This window comes from Acartia tonsa, chromosome 1 (genome assembly GCF_053477335.1).
Source record: "Acartia tonsa isolate MP-2025a chromosome 1, ASM5347733v1, whole genome shotgun sequence".
Taxonomy (NCBI): domain Eukaryota; kingdom Metazoa; phylum Arthropoda; class Copepoda; order Calanoida; family Acartiidae; genus Acartia; species Acartia tonsa.
This window is the reverse complement of record NC_137260.1, coordinates 63,386,920-63,404,032: the sequence shown is the minus strand read 5'-3', so window position 1 is coordinate 63,404,032 and position 17,113 is coordinate 63,386,920. Positions and strand designations below refer to the sequence as shown.

The window sequence follows — 17,113 nt, the reverse complement described above, 5'->3', positions numbered from 1 at the left end:
TCTAGGGACATTAAGTGAAATATTCTATTTTATATTTGACAATAGTCTTGATTGGAAGTAATGATGTTTAATAGTAATTATTTAATGATTTAAACAAACTTACAAAAAATAAAAAAAATGTTATTAACATTACAACCTGTGAATCATAGGAACATGGTTGTATATATTTTAATTTAAAAAAATTCATTCTTTAGTTCTTTTATTTAAGATTCTAGCTCTAAAGGTTATTTGTGTACATTGCTTTAGTAGATTATGCCAAGAGTTTAAATGAAGACAGGAGAATAAAAGTTTCATTAAAAGATCTTATCTTTAAATTTAAATATATACTTTATTGAAATATTTTTAATACTTTTTGTGTCTGATAATGTCTTCTTTGTCCAAGATCATCTGGATTAATAAAACACATGAAACCCTAAAAAATCATTATCATAATTGCATATTAGAAAGATATAACATTCAGATATGATTTTAAAATTCTGATTGTAAAATTGCATATATTATGAATGATTAAACTTTAGCCCTATTCTGTGGAGGGGTGGAGACAATCAAATTGTGTGAAAAGTACACTAATAAAATTTTCTGAGCTTTCATTTGCACAATTGTACAATTTTTGAAATACATTTATTTAGCTCTCTAGCTTGACTATAAATTGCTCAATTAGGGATGAGGAAAGGTGGGCATTTCCTTCCAAACCCTTACACATAGGGAGATGCACTGAGTTTCTGATTTTTAATAATAAACTATTTTGATTTAAATTTTGTCTTGATAGCTCTTAAAGTTTTCAAGATAGAACAATGAATAAAGGCAATTTAGGTAATGATGTTACTAGATAAACTTTAACCTTTAACAACATTGCAGGCTGATAAGCAAATGCAATTATTAGATCCATTAGGCATGTTTTTCCTTCCATAACAAGATCAAGAATGAGAGACAAACTTGGCAACACCAATATGATAACTGTAAAAATGAAATATTAATTTTGCAAACATGTTAACAATAGGTTCTGTCCTTTCTGCTGGTGTCCTTTTCCATGGAGAATAATGCTATTTTTAAAAAATCCTACTTCCTTTTTATGTCTAATTACTACATTTAAAAGAAAACTGTTAAGGTTTAATTTATACATAAAAACCTGAAGCAATAAATCCCACAGAATACATCTGTTCTTTTTCAAACTTTATATATCTGTTTGTTATATCGAATAAATCCTCTTCATCTTTACAATAACAATACCTTAATTTTACTTAAATATTTATTTAGAAACTAAATATGAAAAGCCTCTAATTTTGTTGTGGTAAACTGGAATACATTTTATTGTACAGGAATACAAGAAATATTTCTTATTAGACATGCAAATTTTGAGGTCATATTATAATTAGAATTCAATAGATAATGATTAGAAAATTATTTAAAAAGGTATTGGGGTTTTTCCTTTTGTTTCCACATGAATATTCTAAAAAAATATAAGAAATAATCAGAGATTGTACTGTTTGTTTATTGTACTGGCTTGAATAGCTAAATTTAAAAAATTCAGTTCATTACAGACTTTTTATAAAGAAATAACATTTTTTAGTATATGTAAATAGAAAAATCTTTACCCAAGAGAAATTTGAGTTAGGCCAATAAACAAATGTAATAACTTTCATATCACTGATAAAATCCCAGGCAGGCAAACAAACATCAAGAAAGAAGAACAAGATGTTAGCAACAGTTAACAATTGACTAAGTTTAGACTTCCTAAAAAATACCAATATATATGAAATTGTAAGAATATAAAATACAATTTAATATTAAATACAAATTAACAATTAATAAAATTCAAAAAGTATTTGAAAAATAAATATCAATATTTACCAGAAACAAGAAGATGCTTTGTGATCCTAAAAATATAATTGTTTTAAAATTTTTTAGAAGAAACTAATTTCCTTATAAAACAATAAAAATTTTACTTTCACCTGATCTATGACATCAATAAACAATCTATTTTCACTATCATTTTCTTGAGGTGGTTTTGATTTCAAAGAAGGTTTTTCTACAAATATCTCTGAAAACTTAATATTTGAATCATCTTCTTGAGTTTTATCTCTAGCATTTAATACACACTGCTGATGTAAAACCTAAATAAGGGTTAGAATTAATTAAAAAGTTACAATTTGGATAATAACTTTTTGCAAAATGTAGCTTATTAAAGTTTATGCCTATTAGTTTTAAATTTATTATTTTGAGTAATTGAGCATTCATCAACTAAACTCATAGAAAACAAATTAACTTTGGGGTAACAAGAGGTTTTAGATAAGAAAAAAACGCTGCAAAATGTTTTATATTAGCTAAAACACTTTTATATTAATCACCCAAAAAAGTATATTAACCTTACTTGCCTGCTCTACTGCTGAATCAGTAACGTCATTCACAAGGATGTTTATAACTTCAAAGGCAGATTCCCCATGGGTAAAATTATTAACAACAATGTCCTAAATATTCATAGAAGATAGAAGACTTTTGACATTCACATTATTAAGGAGCTTAATTAACTATAAAACATTCATAGCAGTCAGACTGGTTTTAAGCAGATTTTTAGCCCTTTTTATTTTTAACAACAAATTTTTCTCTGCTCCTTTAAAAAGTTAAACGGCTGAAACTTCTTGTCAACATTCTCATCAATGTGGAGAATATTTAAAGGATGCCTGCAAGAAATAACACGCTTTAACTACTGAAAGACTGCCACAAGAAGACCCTAAACCCCAAATTTAATGCCTTCAGCTTCAATAACAAAAAAGTTCTAGGCATTTTAAAATAGCATTTTATGTACAATGGAATTTTTGAAAGATTTCCAATGCTCATAAAAGAAAAAATAATATTAAATTACGTCGCCTAGACACAAAATTATAACCTTATCTTTGTCAGAAACTTAGATTGCCTGTAACTGATTACATTTTTACAATAAAAACACCACATTTCATAGTCCAAATCTATGAAAAAAATTCGATTTAAATTGCATTTTTAAACGAAAATCATAGCGGAAACAAAGGGGTAAACTAATACAAGCTTAGCTGTGATTGGTTGTTAAGCTGATTAGGCCTTCTGATTGGATACAGTACATTCGGTACAACGCAAGTAAAACTTAATTTTTTTAATGATTTTGACTATAAAAATGGGTTTTTTTATTGTAAAAATATAATTAGTTACTGGAAACCTAAATTTATGACAAAAATAAGCTTATAATTTTGTTTCTAGGCCACGTAGTTTAATTTCAAAGTTTTAACATGAGCATTGCAATTCTTTCAAAATTTTCATTGTACATAAAATGTCATTTTAAAATGCCTAGAACTTTTTTGTTATAGAAGCTGAAGGCTTCAAATTTGGGGTATTGGGTCTACTTGTGGCAGTCTTTCAGCAGTTAAAGGGTGGTATTTCTTGCAGGCTTCCTTTAAGTATAAAACATCTTCAGTGGTCGAACTACTTTTAAGCAGCATTTTCTTAGCTCTTACAAAAGATAAATAGCTTAAACTTCTTGCCAATATTCCCTTCATTATGCAATATAATTAGGTATAAAAATCTTACTGCTTTTAAGCAACTTTTTAGCAGCTTTTCTTTTTACAACTTTCAAAGACATAACCTTTTTTTAGCTTTTGTGATTTTAAGTTTTATTTTCCCTCTGTCTGATAACAGATAATCTATTTTTTCATTTTAATATCCATGGAAAGCTGATTATAATATGTTGAGATAAATAACGGATACTTTATTGTAAACAGATGAATAAACTGATTATTTTACAATCATGTTTTTGAAACAAGGATTATCCAACATATACCATAGTCTTAAAACTATGAAATATAAGGAGCAATGCAATCAGTATTCAAAAAACTCCATAAAACAAAACAATTTTTTCATTTGAATCTGTCATAAAAATACAGGATGCTGAATACATACATATTTATATTTTGAGACTTGATTGTAGAGACAAAAAACCATTGTGTAATTGTAAAATTGTACTTTTCTCTTACAGGACTCATCATTCAAGTTTAAAAGGCAATTTTCACAGACTTAAATTAACAAAGATCCATTACTTAAGTTTAAACACACGGACAAGATAGTTTTGCAATAATGCCTGCAGCTTTCTGATTATATTGAATTATTGATGGAAGCTTTGCATTAAAAATATATTTCAAAAACTAACTCAAATGTCGTCTTATGTGAAAGAATAATCAGAGAGAATGCAAAAATTTTGTGATTTTTGCAATATCTTCAATTTTTATTTTTATATTCACATTTTATTATTTGTTGGCTTAACAACTTATTAAATTTGATTCATCAAGTTAAGTGTCCAAATGTTTCAACCACTAATAGTAATCTAAAAAAAGTCGTGATTTTGTGTATCATCATTGGTAATGTACATCAATTTATTAACCATTGTCATATCCCTTAAGATCCCTGTTTAGTATTAAATATTTTAATCACTAAACCTTTCTAAAATGTTAAATTGAATTAAATGTATAAAGCAAGTATATTATTGAAAACAAGATGAAATCAGACTTTGGGTACTTTTATTTGATTTGTACGTACAAACTAACAGTGTTTATCTAAGCTTTGCCCTAATTATTCTTCTAAATGGGTAATTTTGTTAATGATAATTGGAAGACTTAACATCAATCTATCATCCATTGTCATATCTGTGAACTTTTATATTTTCATTTTGTAAATTCAGTTATGACAATCTATAAGAATTAATGTTCGTCTTCATTCCGTTTCAGAGCTTTGCTTTTATGGATGCTGTCATCCTTGTTTTCTAATAATATCAGCCGACATGATTTTTGTTATTCCCAATTTAAATTTCAGCTTTAAAAAGAAAAAGTAGATCGAGAAGCTATGTTGTAGAGGAGAACATGTCAGTTCAGTGGTTACTTTTTTATGAGGATATGAATTTTTATTTGATTAATCAAGTCCTATATTCCTGGATATATTGTTAACTTCTAATCACTGGCGTTCTCAGGTTTTTGTCAGGGGGTGGGGGCGTTCATATTGAGAGTTCCTTTGAACAAAAATCGAGGAGGGAGTAACAAAGACATTTAATGGGATGTAAAAAAAACAAATGGAAATTTTCATGAAAATGAAAGATTCTTACGACTCATTTTTTTCTTGTTGTGACAACCTCCTTAATTTTACGGCAGGTTGGAAGGGACAAAAAAGGGTAAGACAATAAACAATAAATAAATAACAATGGCAGATAAATTAAGTAACATTCCCAACTATGGTACACAAAATTACCCCTTCTAAGAGTGGTTGAAACGTTTGGACACTCAACTAATTTAACCAACCAATTAGAATTCAATAAAAGTCCCAAAACTGTTAAGCCATCTAATAAGAAAATGTTATTATAAAACGTTGGGGACTAGTGTAATAAACAACCTAATGTCCTCTCCCCTCCCTGGGATGTTTAAATGTTTGTAACCTAACCCCCTAGAATTGCTAGGAGGGTGGATATGTCATCTGACTACTCGCCTCTTCTGCAAGTCACTGCTTCTAATGTTTGCTTTAAAGATAAAACAAAAATTTTAACACGAAGAACTCAAATTATAATTATAAGCAAAAATAAAAAATGCACGTTTTATTTAATAAGGACAATTATGTCCATACTTAGCTATGAATTAATTTCCGCTGGATTAGAAGTGGTTCTGATCCATACTAAAAAACATGTATCATATCGTATTACAGACATATTTCTTGAAGATTTTGGGCTATAGATAGACATCCTCTTTCTTTTCAAAAGCAAACCTTTCCTACAAGTAGGGTCCATTTGTTACATGCGCACAGTCAGCTCTTTTTGTCAATAAAAACAGGTTAGCATTGTACAATCAATTTTAAACTTTGCATAAAGATTCCTATAACAATTATGTACAATTTAGGAAGCGTAGCAACTCCAAGTCAATTCTATTGAAAAAAGGAGTTACAAAGGTAGTCTAGTCTAGTCCTCCACCAAATAAGGATTTCAACATCCATAAGTAGCGAAGCATAGAAATAATCATGGATAGGAATACGGCTAAGGAGATTTAAAGAGCAAGAATATTTATATAAATGGGGGAAATTAATTAGTAGCTTCGCTGATGGACTGACGGACGGACAGACAGAGTGATGTATAGATGCTTCACTACTAAAAGAAGCCAATATACAAGTATATCAGCGAGATTATTTTTTTCATAAGCTGTTAAACAATGAAATAATATTTCATTTTTAAAAAAACAGCTTCGCCCCTAGAGGCAGTATAGATAATGCGGTTGTCAAACCTGTAATTTTGATATTTACCTTCAGCAAAAGTTTTGATTTTGGATGGGGGGAAGGGCCTATTTTTTGTTTGGGACGTTTCTCTTTGGAGGGTTGTGTTAAAACCTGCTAATAGATATAACATTTTTTCTTCTTCTTAGCTATTAAATAAAACAAGGATGACAATATCCATAAAAGCAAAGGTCTAAAATGGTAGGACAAACGAACACTAACTCATGTAGAGAGCTGAATGATCAGAATATAAATGTATGAATCAGTATCTCAAAAATCAGATTAATCAGATAAATAAATCACAGAAAAATTTGTTGTTAAAAAACTTTGAAAATCAACATGTTTAAAATGGACATTCTTGTAATGATTATAGAGTTACGCTTTCTAAATCGTACCTAACTGCTACAGGAATCACAATGCAAAGGGATATATATGAAATTGATAGGACAATTCTAACATGCCTAAATTAACAAAAGAAAAGATATCCGTTCTGGACAGACGGACCGACCCTAATTATAGAAAAGCTTCGCTTATAAAACTATAAATGGCAAATATGGAATTGACAAATCTTCTTTGTAACTCACTTAGTTTGTAGGTTTGTGTGTGAGTGTGTGTGTGTGTGTGTGTGAGTGTGAGTGTCTGTGTGAGTGTGTGTATGTGTGTGTGTAGGTTTGACTGTATAATGCTGTAAAGCTTGTCAAATTCGGTTTACATGATGATTATATTTTTTAATTTAGTGCTTTTTGCTTGAAAATAAAACAAGGATGACAACATCCAAAAAACAATCTTTTTAAATTCTAAATATTCGAAATGGTTCATGGACATTTGGACTTTTACGTGAAGATTATGAAATTGGAAAAAATTGTCGTCAATTTACTATTTCAATTACTAATATGGATTTAGTTTATTGGTCCCTTCGTTCATTTAGTAGCAGGGAAACTGATGGGTTTAAGGGGGTTGATTGGGGTTATCATTGTTTTAACCAACTGCGAGTATAACTTTATTAGAGTACATGAAAATCTGTGGTGCAACATCCAAGTAATAGTATATCGATTATCAAAGTTCAAATAACTGTAATATTGTTTACTTTTAGTATTGAAACTATTCTATTCATTTACCAAGCTGCTATTAAAAATAGACGGCTTAATTTTGTTATAGATTATAAAAATAAAGTATCTTCTATAGAAATAACTTGGTATGTCAGTCTTTTATGTCTTTTAAACATAAAACATCCATAAAATGAAGAATTTTATCAGCATTTATTACGGATAGACTTTCCAGTATGGCTTCAAAACCAACTCACATCCGCAGGAATAGAACAGGTTCTCTGTAATGAAAAATCATATTAAATTATATACAATTTTCCATGAATATTAAGATAAAAGTCATAATAATGAAATCGGTCTTATTAGGCCATGCCTTTGGCCTCTGGGTGGGGGGGTTTAACAAAACTGGTTTTAATTTTAAATTTTACTTGTATAATCCTTGGAAAGTTGTCTATAATACAATGCGATAAATAACTATTCCAGTATGGCATCAAACCTAAATTATATAATTATGTATTGTATTATATTATACAAATAATTGTTTCAGATTAACAAAATAAAAAAAAATAATGTCAGTTTTGTTGGCCACAAGTGGCCCATATAATATATTGTTTTTATTTGTATGTTTCGCAACTTAAAAGTAATTGATGATACCATTCTTGTTACAATATAATCTCACAAGGAGGGACTAGGGAATGTGATTCAGACAAACAATTCTAAGTCAAAATTTCCCCACAACCCTCTTCCCTCATTTCTTCCTTTCTTACCCACTTCCCTTCTGCTACATCAAGAAACAAATTTTACGACATCTCTACGTCAACAAAATATTTAATTTTGTGAATTTCAAATGGAATTGATTATATAATAAAATATAATTTCCGCATACCTGGTACCTGGGTTGGAGCAGGGCTAACTACCCAGTTCTTTAAAAAGCCACCAGTTACTGAAACAGACACAAACGAACCAACAACAATAAACCAACGGGATCCACGTGAAAGAGCTCCCTCTACTGAGGGAAATATGATGGCTGACTGGCAAACTCCTAGGGGACCAGGCAGGCGGATGATCTTGAACACCAGATCCCACACCTTACTAGGAACCTGGAATGTTAGAACAATGTTCCAGACGGGGAAACCTGAAACTATAGCAGGGGAAATGATAAGATATAATATACAAATCCTTGGACTTTGCGAAACAAGATGGCTAAATTTTGGAGAGGAAAAATACAGAATATCAAGCTAATTTATTCAGGACACACACAAAATGATGCTAGTCATACATATGGAGTAGGCTTAATGATGTCAGAACAAGCACAAAAATCACTGATATCATGGGAACCACATGGCCCCAGACTTCTTGAAGCCTCCTTCAAAACATCAGAAAAAGATATCAAATTAAGTATAATAGTTTGCTATGCTCCTACTGACGCTGCGGAAGATGAGATTAAAGATGAGTTCTATGAAAAACTAGATAGCATCACCAGAAGATCAAACTCCAATAAAGATCTCCTTATTGTGCTTGGAGATCTAAATGCAAAAGTAGGTAGTGATAATACCGGCTATGAAAGAATAATGGGTAAAAATGGCGTTGGAGATAGAAGTGACAATGGTGAAAGATTCCTACAGTATTGTCAAGTTAATAATCTAGTCATAGGGGGCACAATTTTTCCCCACAAAACTTCTCATAAAGTAACCTGGGAATCTCCAGGGAACAGAGTACAAAATCAAATTGACCATATAACTATATCGAGAAGATTTAGAAGATCTCTGCACGATGTAAGAGGAGTTGACTGTTACTCTGATCATCATCTAGTCATTGCAAAGATCAAACTAAAACTTAAAAAAATGCCAAGTGAAAATACATACAGAAAGAAATTTAATGTGAAGCGCCTTAAAGATGCAAATACCAAAGAAACTTTTGAACTTGAAATACAAAACAGATTTGCTATATTAGAAAATGAAGTAAATGTAGACCAAGATGTAAATATGCTCTGGAATGATACCAAGAAAATTTACGAGGAAACTTGTGAGTCAATTCTTGGAACAAACAGAAGACAAGAAGATGCTTGGATATCAGAGCACAGTTTACAAAAAATCAATGAAAGAAGAGCAGCAAAAGAATTACTTTGCAATGATCCTGAAAACCCAGAGCTTAAAAATAGATACAAAATTCTTAATAAACATGTAAAAAAGAGTGTCAAAAAAGATAAGAGAGATGAAATTGAATCCTTAGCAAAACAAGCAGAAGATGCCGCAGCTAGGTTTGATACAAAAGAAGTTTACAATATTACCAAAAAACTTGCTAATAAAAAAGCTTCCTCAGTTGTGCATATAAGGGATTCTCAAGGAAACCTGATAACGTCTAGTGATGAGCAGCAAAAAGGTTGGGAACATTTTCCCAAGTTTTGAATAGACCCAGGCCTCCAGAAACACTCAATATCAATCCTACACCATTCAACTTAGAAATAAATACAGATCCTCCTAGTGTGTCAGAAATTAAAGAACACGTAGCTACACTTAAAAATGGAAAAGCTGCAGGACCTGACAACATACCTCCAGAAGCAATTAAGTCAACAGTAGAAAGTTCAGCAAATGTTCTCCATAAAATCTTAGGTAAAATTTGGGAAACAAATGAAGTACCAAAGGACTGGAAAGATGGACATCTAACTGTCCTCCCTAAGAAAGGAGATCTTACTAAATGTGACAACCACAGAGGAATAATGCTCCTATCTGCCCCAGGCAAAGTTTTGAGCAAAATCTTGCTCAAAAGAATGATGCTATTGACTGCAATCTACGGAAAAACCAGGCTGGTTTCAGATCTGGAAGATCCTGCTCTGATCAGATAGTCACATTAAGAATCATTATTGGACAGTGCCTTGAAATGAAAGTTCCGTGCTATCTAAATTTTATTGACTACCAAAAAGCCTTTGACAGCATTGACAGAACAACTCTTTGGAAAATCTTAGCTTACTATGGAGTACCAGAAAAATTCATAGAAATTATAAAAAGTTTGTATTCTGAACAAGAAGTCAAGATATTATTTAAAGGTAAACTTTCAGAAGCCTTTAAAGTTTTAACTGGAGTGAGACAGGGCTGTATACTCTCTCCATTCTTGTTCCTTCTAGCAATTGACTACATTAAGAGACATTGCAGTAATGGAAACGGATTTACCTGGGGTGATGAAGAACTAGATGACCTAGACTTTGAAGATGACATTGTTCTCATTGCCAACACACCTCAGCAACTTCAGAACAAAACTGATGAAATCCAAGACAAATCGGCAAAAATTGGTCTTTTTATTAATGTTCAGAAGACTAAAACTATGTCCATATATAGCGACCAAAATGCTAATATTAATGTGAGAGGAGAAGATCTAGAAGAGGTAAATAGTTTTACATATCTTGGCAGCAATATGACCAAACAAGGTGGAACTGACTAGGATATAGATGACAGAATAAGGAAAGCCGCAGCCACCTATGGTATCCTTTGGAAAACTAGCAATATTGGCTTAAAAACAAAAATGCAAATTTTTAATTCAAATGTGAAATCTGTGCTTCTCTATGGCTCAGAAAGCTGGAGCTTGACCAAAAAACGGGAGCAAAAAATTCAAGTTTTTGTCAACAAATGTCTGAGGAAAATTCTCAAGATATATTGGCCCCAGAGAATAAGTAATGTGGACCTTTGGACAAGAACTAAACAAAAACAAATAAATATACAAATTAAACAGAGAAGATTCAAATGGATTGGGCACACTTTAAGAAAGCAGAATTTAGAAATACCTAAACAAGCACTTGATTGGGTTTTGGTTGGCACCAGAGGGCGTGGTAGACCAAAACTTACATGGCAGAGACAGTTGGTGGCGGACCTAATAAACATGGATAAGACCTGGGACGAGATCAAAATGTTGGCCCAGAATAGAGTTGGTTGGAGACAGTTTGTGGCTGGCCTGAGTCCCCCGGATGGATGAGAAGGCTGTAAGTAAGTAAGTAATTTCCGCATATTATGCACATAAACATGAAGCACATAAACCTTTATGTAAAAGTAACAGGATGCCTCTGTGTGTGTGTGTATGTTTGTGTGTGTGTGTATGTTTGGGTGTGTGTGTTTGTGTCTGTTTGTGTGAGTGTGTATGTATGTTTGTGTGTGTATGAGTGTCTGTTTGTATGTGTGTGTGTGTGTACGTATGTGTGTGCAGTGTTTGTATTTATATGTGTGTGTGTGTCGGTTTGACTAAAACAGAAATATAATAAGGGGGGAGGGCAACTTTTTTCTCCCCACTATCAGTGCCCCTAGAGGCCTCTAGAGGGCATAGGCGCTAGTCCTTATATAAAGTAAAATTTCAGGGGTTTTATTCTTTTTTAGTGTTTATTTTTTCTTCGAAGGGTAAATCTACCCTCTACCAAAATAGTTATCAATCTTTACAGGATCTACATATGTAAAGAAGAACCATTTCGGTCCAGGTGGTTAGCGAGATCCATTAGTATACAAGACTGTTGCTTTTATATAAGGATTATCCTGTTCTATTGACTTCATAATGTGATACTTGTGTGGTATTGAAGACTCACTACATAAACTATTCAGAGATCATAAGGGATAAGACAATGGCCGAAAAGATGATCTATATCCCCAATGATGATACACTAAATTACCCCTTCTACATAGTATAAATAATTGATGAACCAACCAATCAAAAACCAATAAAACAATCTCCAAAAATGTTGAGCCAACAAATAGGAAAGCATAATTATAGAACTTTGGGGACAAGTGTAATAATTATCCCAATGTCCCCTCCCACCCTGCTATAAACTGTTCAGGGATTAATGAATGGCCAATGAAAGATACTTTTATCTCCATTCCAAAAAGTTAGAGCTATAATTATAACATCTGTATTACTAGCGACTTTGTACCTGGAGGCCACTAGGGGCACTAGGGGATTCTATGTTACATTACAAGCTGACATGCAATTCTCGTGGAAGCTACTCAATCATCCAAGTGCAATATCTATGAGGAGACTTGAACTCTGAATTTACCAACCACAGCGTAGTGCGCTAACCACTACTCTATAGGACACCCTTGTATTTATCATGCCTAATAAAAAAATTTACGTCATATGTACAATACAAATGGCCAATATTCAGCCAGTATAACTATACATTTTACCAGTGGTCAATTATAATGTATACTGGCCTATCAATGGTCATTTGTATTGCATGACGTCGTGTTTTAATTAGGCACTATAAGCTGCTTTTTTATTGAAGCACTAGGAGTTTTTCAGTCAATGGATACTTTAATATAAAATTTAGTATTCATTGTTTACTAAAAATAGTTTATTAATAATTTTTTTAATGCACTGTAATTATCATTTATAAATGTTGATATTAAATGTATATGTTGTTTTGTCCCAAAATATTTTAATTGTTTATTTTTTAACTTTTAATTTCCCTCTCTGTATATCCCTGAAGTTGTAATGTTTACCAGGGAGGGAGGGGAAATTGGGCTCTTCAATATACTGGTCCCCAAAATTTCACAATAACGTTTTTTTGTTCATTGGATAAGGAACTTTGGTGACTTTTATTAAATCTTAATTTGTTAGTTGATTAAGTTGAGTGTTAAAACGTTTCAACCGCTAATATTTATCAACATAAGGGGTAATTTTTATTTAATTTATCCTTTTAGATCCCCAAATGTTTATCTTTAGAGATAAGCTGAAAAATTTAACACAAAAACTTAAATTTTAAGGCAAAATTAAAAAGCAAGAGAGCATAAAAAATATCAGACAATAATATGAAGTAATTAATCAAACAGATTTCAATGATTATAATGAACGTACAATCTTTCTGTATAGGATTATAAAGTTGCTTTGCTTTCTTTTTCAGAAACAAAAGATATTATTACAGTATGCCTCCGAAATCGATTAATATCTGCTAGATTAGAACCGTTTGTAAGCCATGCTGAAAATTCTTGTATTGAATTGTATTACATCCAGTTTTCTACGATTATAAAAATTTACAATCATTATATTAAAACCAGTTTTGTTAGCCCATGACTTCCATCAAAGTTAATCAAAGTAGGACACTTGCTGAACGTCAGAACTTAAATATCAGAAATTAAATGTATACGCCAAAATTAGTTAAATTTGTTGCAAAAACTTCATGAATACATAAGGATACTGTTAAAGGACTTTTAAAAGGGCGAAGCTGCTAGTACATATATAAAATATTAAATGGTGCTAAAAAAACAATCCATCTTTTCGAATATTTGGTTTTAAATTTGAGGCTTGTGCAATGCTGCCAAGCCTTGTATCATATAGTTGCCATCCTGTTTAAATCGTACCTAATTCTTACTGGAATTGTCATGCTTAAGTTTATAATCAATAGGACAATTCTTGCATGACTAACTTAACATAAGATCTATAATATATTATATACACACCTTTCCTTATGTTGATCCTTATATAAAAGTAACAGGATGTCTATGTATATGTGTGTCGTCTGTCTGTCTGTAATGAAAGGTATTGCTGAAACTATATCTTTCTACTTTGAAATGTAGCTTCTAAGGTTACATTTCCAATCCTTTCCTACTTGATAAAAGTACTAACCAATAAATGAGTTTCATATTAGCAAGCAAAATAGTAAATAGATAGCAAATTTTTCTCTGTCAATATATCCATTTATATCTTATGTCCATTGCTACAGGTTCTACAAAACTGCTTAGGTAGGTTGGGGCTTTGACTTGAAGCTATTGCTAGAAAAAAGTAATGCTGATTTTTTAGGCCTCTGTTAGTTTTGCGGCTGAGGGTGGCTTCCAAGTACCCAAAGTTTTTAAGCCAACAAATAGGATAACGTAATTATACAAACCCCACCCGAAGGCTTGTTAGGTTAGAAATAAAAACCTTGAAACGGTTTACACAGGATGTACTGGGACCCTATGGTGAGTTCAGAACATGCTTTCCTTAAATTGAATTAGTACCTTCTCATAGTAGAAAATTTTAAAATTACTTTTGTTGATCAAATTTTACTTTTATTTTTAGACTACCTTCACCTAACCTCCTTTATTGTCCTATTTTTATTTTTTTTATTTTTAATCATGCAAATTTGTTCACATTACAGTTGAATGGTCAGATATTGGAGCTTTCTAAAAATGTCTCTAACATTTTTTTAGCTCTTATACTTTTTGAGCTATCTTATTTCAAATCATCTTTTACACAGCAAAAAGGTGAAACATAAAATTAGATATTTTAGAGAAAATTACAAATATCTTCATATACATCTATCTAATATTGCTACAAATTGTCCAAATTGGACAGTTAAGGTGCCTAAAACTATCTACATGCAATGGACAATCTAAATGCATACTTTTAAAAATTATATAAGCAAATAGGAGCATTCTGAAGTGATTTTTGAAAGCTATAGAAAAAAATAATTCCTGGTTTTTTTAAAATAAATTGAATTGACTTAAGCAAGGATTTTAAGGTAAGTTATAATATATAAAGTTGTCACTTTGTAATGAGAAAGCCTATAAAACACAATTATCTGATATTTTGAACAAATAGAAGCATATCTTAAGAAATATAGACATTGTAAATAACTCAAAAATTGGTTAGAATTTTAAGCATTTCAAGCAGTTTAAAAATGTAATCTACATATTCTAGTAATTTTTTCCAAGAATAGTTGATTGGCCTTTTAAATTTTTTACAAAATTAGTTTTTGCCACCTTAACCCTTAACGGTCGGGGGGGGGGCGTTGAACGCCCCCCCATCCGGTTTTTTCTATCTCATTTTCTGTGTGTGAAAGATAAAGAGCCCAAACTGCTTGACTTTTTAAGTATGGGTATGACACATAACTGAGAGTTGAAATTTTTTGAATTTCTCCATCCTGGCGGGCACAGGATGCCAGCAAACCTGGCAGGGTCATCCAGGTAAAGAGCAAAAATATTTTTTTGACTAAAACAAAGCATTTTATCATACCAAAATACTAAAAAATCCTCTAGTAGTACATCCTTAAATGAAATACAGGTGTTCAAGTCACTTTCAGGTTCCAGGTATGATCCTGCAGGTCCTGATCCTCCAGGTCTCCAGAAATCTTTAAAAGGCTCCTGTGGCCGCAATTTTTGACTTAGAGACTTCAAATTTTAAACTTAAGCTTTTCTTACATGTCTACATAACGTATTAAAATTTCATGAAGATCCGCTGCCGTTTTCCCGCCGACCGCCGACTGCGGCGGCTGGCAGCTGCCAAGTACAACTGCGGCCGCTGAAATTTATATTTTGATATTTCTAATGTAAAATTTACATAAAAATAAACATTTTCTGGAAAAAAAATTTTCTTCTAGCTTCAAAAATAAGAAAATTACAGCCGTTTGAAATTTTTAAGTAAAAAAAGACCTGAAAACAAAGGTTGTTAAATAAAAAGGTGAGGGAAGCGAAAATTTACTTAGACTTATAAAAGGTCGGAAATTCATTATCAAACAGGGGACTTGCACAAAAAAATTTAGCCCTCTAGCTCTAATAGGAACTGAGATAATAGGGGGGGGCGTTGAACGCCCCCCCCCCCCGACTGATTAAGGTGCGGCAAGGGGCCTGACTGTAAAGGGTTAACTAAGAAAACTAATTAAAACACTATCATGGATGATCTCACATATAATAAAAGAAATAATTTATTCTTAGGCAACAATGTTTTTGTTAAAGGGAGTGTGAACGTAAATATTTCTAATCTGATTATCAAATCTTAACATTTTCTAAGCACATTTCACTACACTGATCAACCAAAAACGTCCTATTAGCAAAAATATCCAGGAATAATGCCTTGATTTTGTAGTGTTTTGGGAGGGAAAAAGGAAAAAACAAGGAAAATCTGAATGTTTTTGTTTCTTATAATGTTTGTAGGGATATTTAACTTGTCATAAATAGTTGAAACAATTTACTTACTGGTAAGGATTTATTTTATGATATAAAATTGCCAATTAGTTTTTTTTATAACGTAGTAATTAGGTAATAAAGATCTATTTTAAATTCGTATTATTGACAAAAAAATACCTTACTGTCTACAAAGGGTTGGATCTTAAAGGTTATTTCAAATAATAGTATCCTATTTTATTGTGTTGGACAACAAATAACCCACTTTGGTGAATTAGTTAACACTTTTATCAGACTGTCTATAAAGAAATATTGCACCTTTATTATTTACAAATTTGTTATTAAAGGTGGGCGAGAGATGGGCCATCTGAAGTTACTCAGATACTAATAAAAAACCTGTTTCTAGCTTTGTTATTGTATTTGGTTTTCAATAAAAAATATTGCCTATTATATCAATTTTTAAGTAACTATACATTGGTTTAAAGCAACGATTATTTTAAAAGTCAGCTTAACCGTTAGGAAAAATAGAGAACTATGTCAAAAAGTTTAGTTTTAGCTATAGAAGGGAAAAAAGACAATTAACTGCACATTTATATAGTCCGGAAATTTTTTCCCCAATCTTGGACATAGTAAAAATCGGCTGAAAAATCCGTTTTTTTTTTATAGAAACGAGAGACAGTTTTGCCCTATATGTGAGATTATATGAATGAGATGATGTTAAGGTTTGATGATCTGATAAGAAATTTTCTCGTTCACATTCCCTTTAATATACACCATTAGGTACTCTAAACTAGTACTGAGATTTTAAAAAATATTAAATTATTATCAAATATGAGTTTCTTGTACCTTAAAAACCTTTTACATTTTAAAAATGCCTTAATAGAAGTTTTTAATTAAAATTAAATTACATTTGTTTCTTTGATATTACATTTTAGCATCCTCCTGTTG

At 31.4% G+C, this 17,113-nt stretch overlaps 1 protein-coding gene across 1 annotated transcript; it reads left to right on the top strand.

Moving 5' to 3' along the window:
* The first annotated feature begins 8,611 nt into the window (after window positions 1–8,611).
* Window positions 8,612–11,279, top strand: LOC145328483 (uncharacterized). Its single transcript, XM_080172188.1, has 3 exons — window positions 8,612–9,714; window positions 10,052–10,694; window positions 11,040–11,279. The coding sequence occupies exons 1-3, from the start codon at window positions 8,612–8,614 to the stop codon at window positions 11,277–11,279; spliced, it is 1,986 nt and encodes a 661-aa protein (XP_080028314.1).
* The last annotated feature ends 5,834 nt before the right edge of the window (window positions 11,280–17,113 follow it).

Excerpts from the sequence above, each read along its gene's own strand:
- LOC145328483 (XM_080172188.1), top strand. The coding sequence starts at position 8,612 with ATGTCAGAACAAGCACAAAAATCACTGATATCATGGGAACCACATGGC. Across the intron at positions 9,715-10,051 it reads GGTTGGGAACATTTTCCCAA|GCAAAGTTTTGAGCAAAATC; the intron begins GTTTTGAATAGA and ends TATCTGCCCCAG. Across the intron at positions 10,695-11,039 it reads GAGGAGAAGATCTAGAAGAG|AGAAGATTCAAATGGATTGG; the intron begins GTAAATAGTTTT and ends CAAATTAAACAG.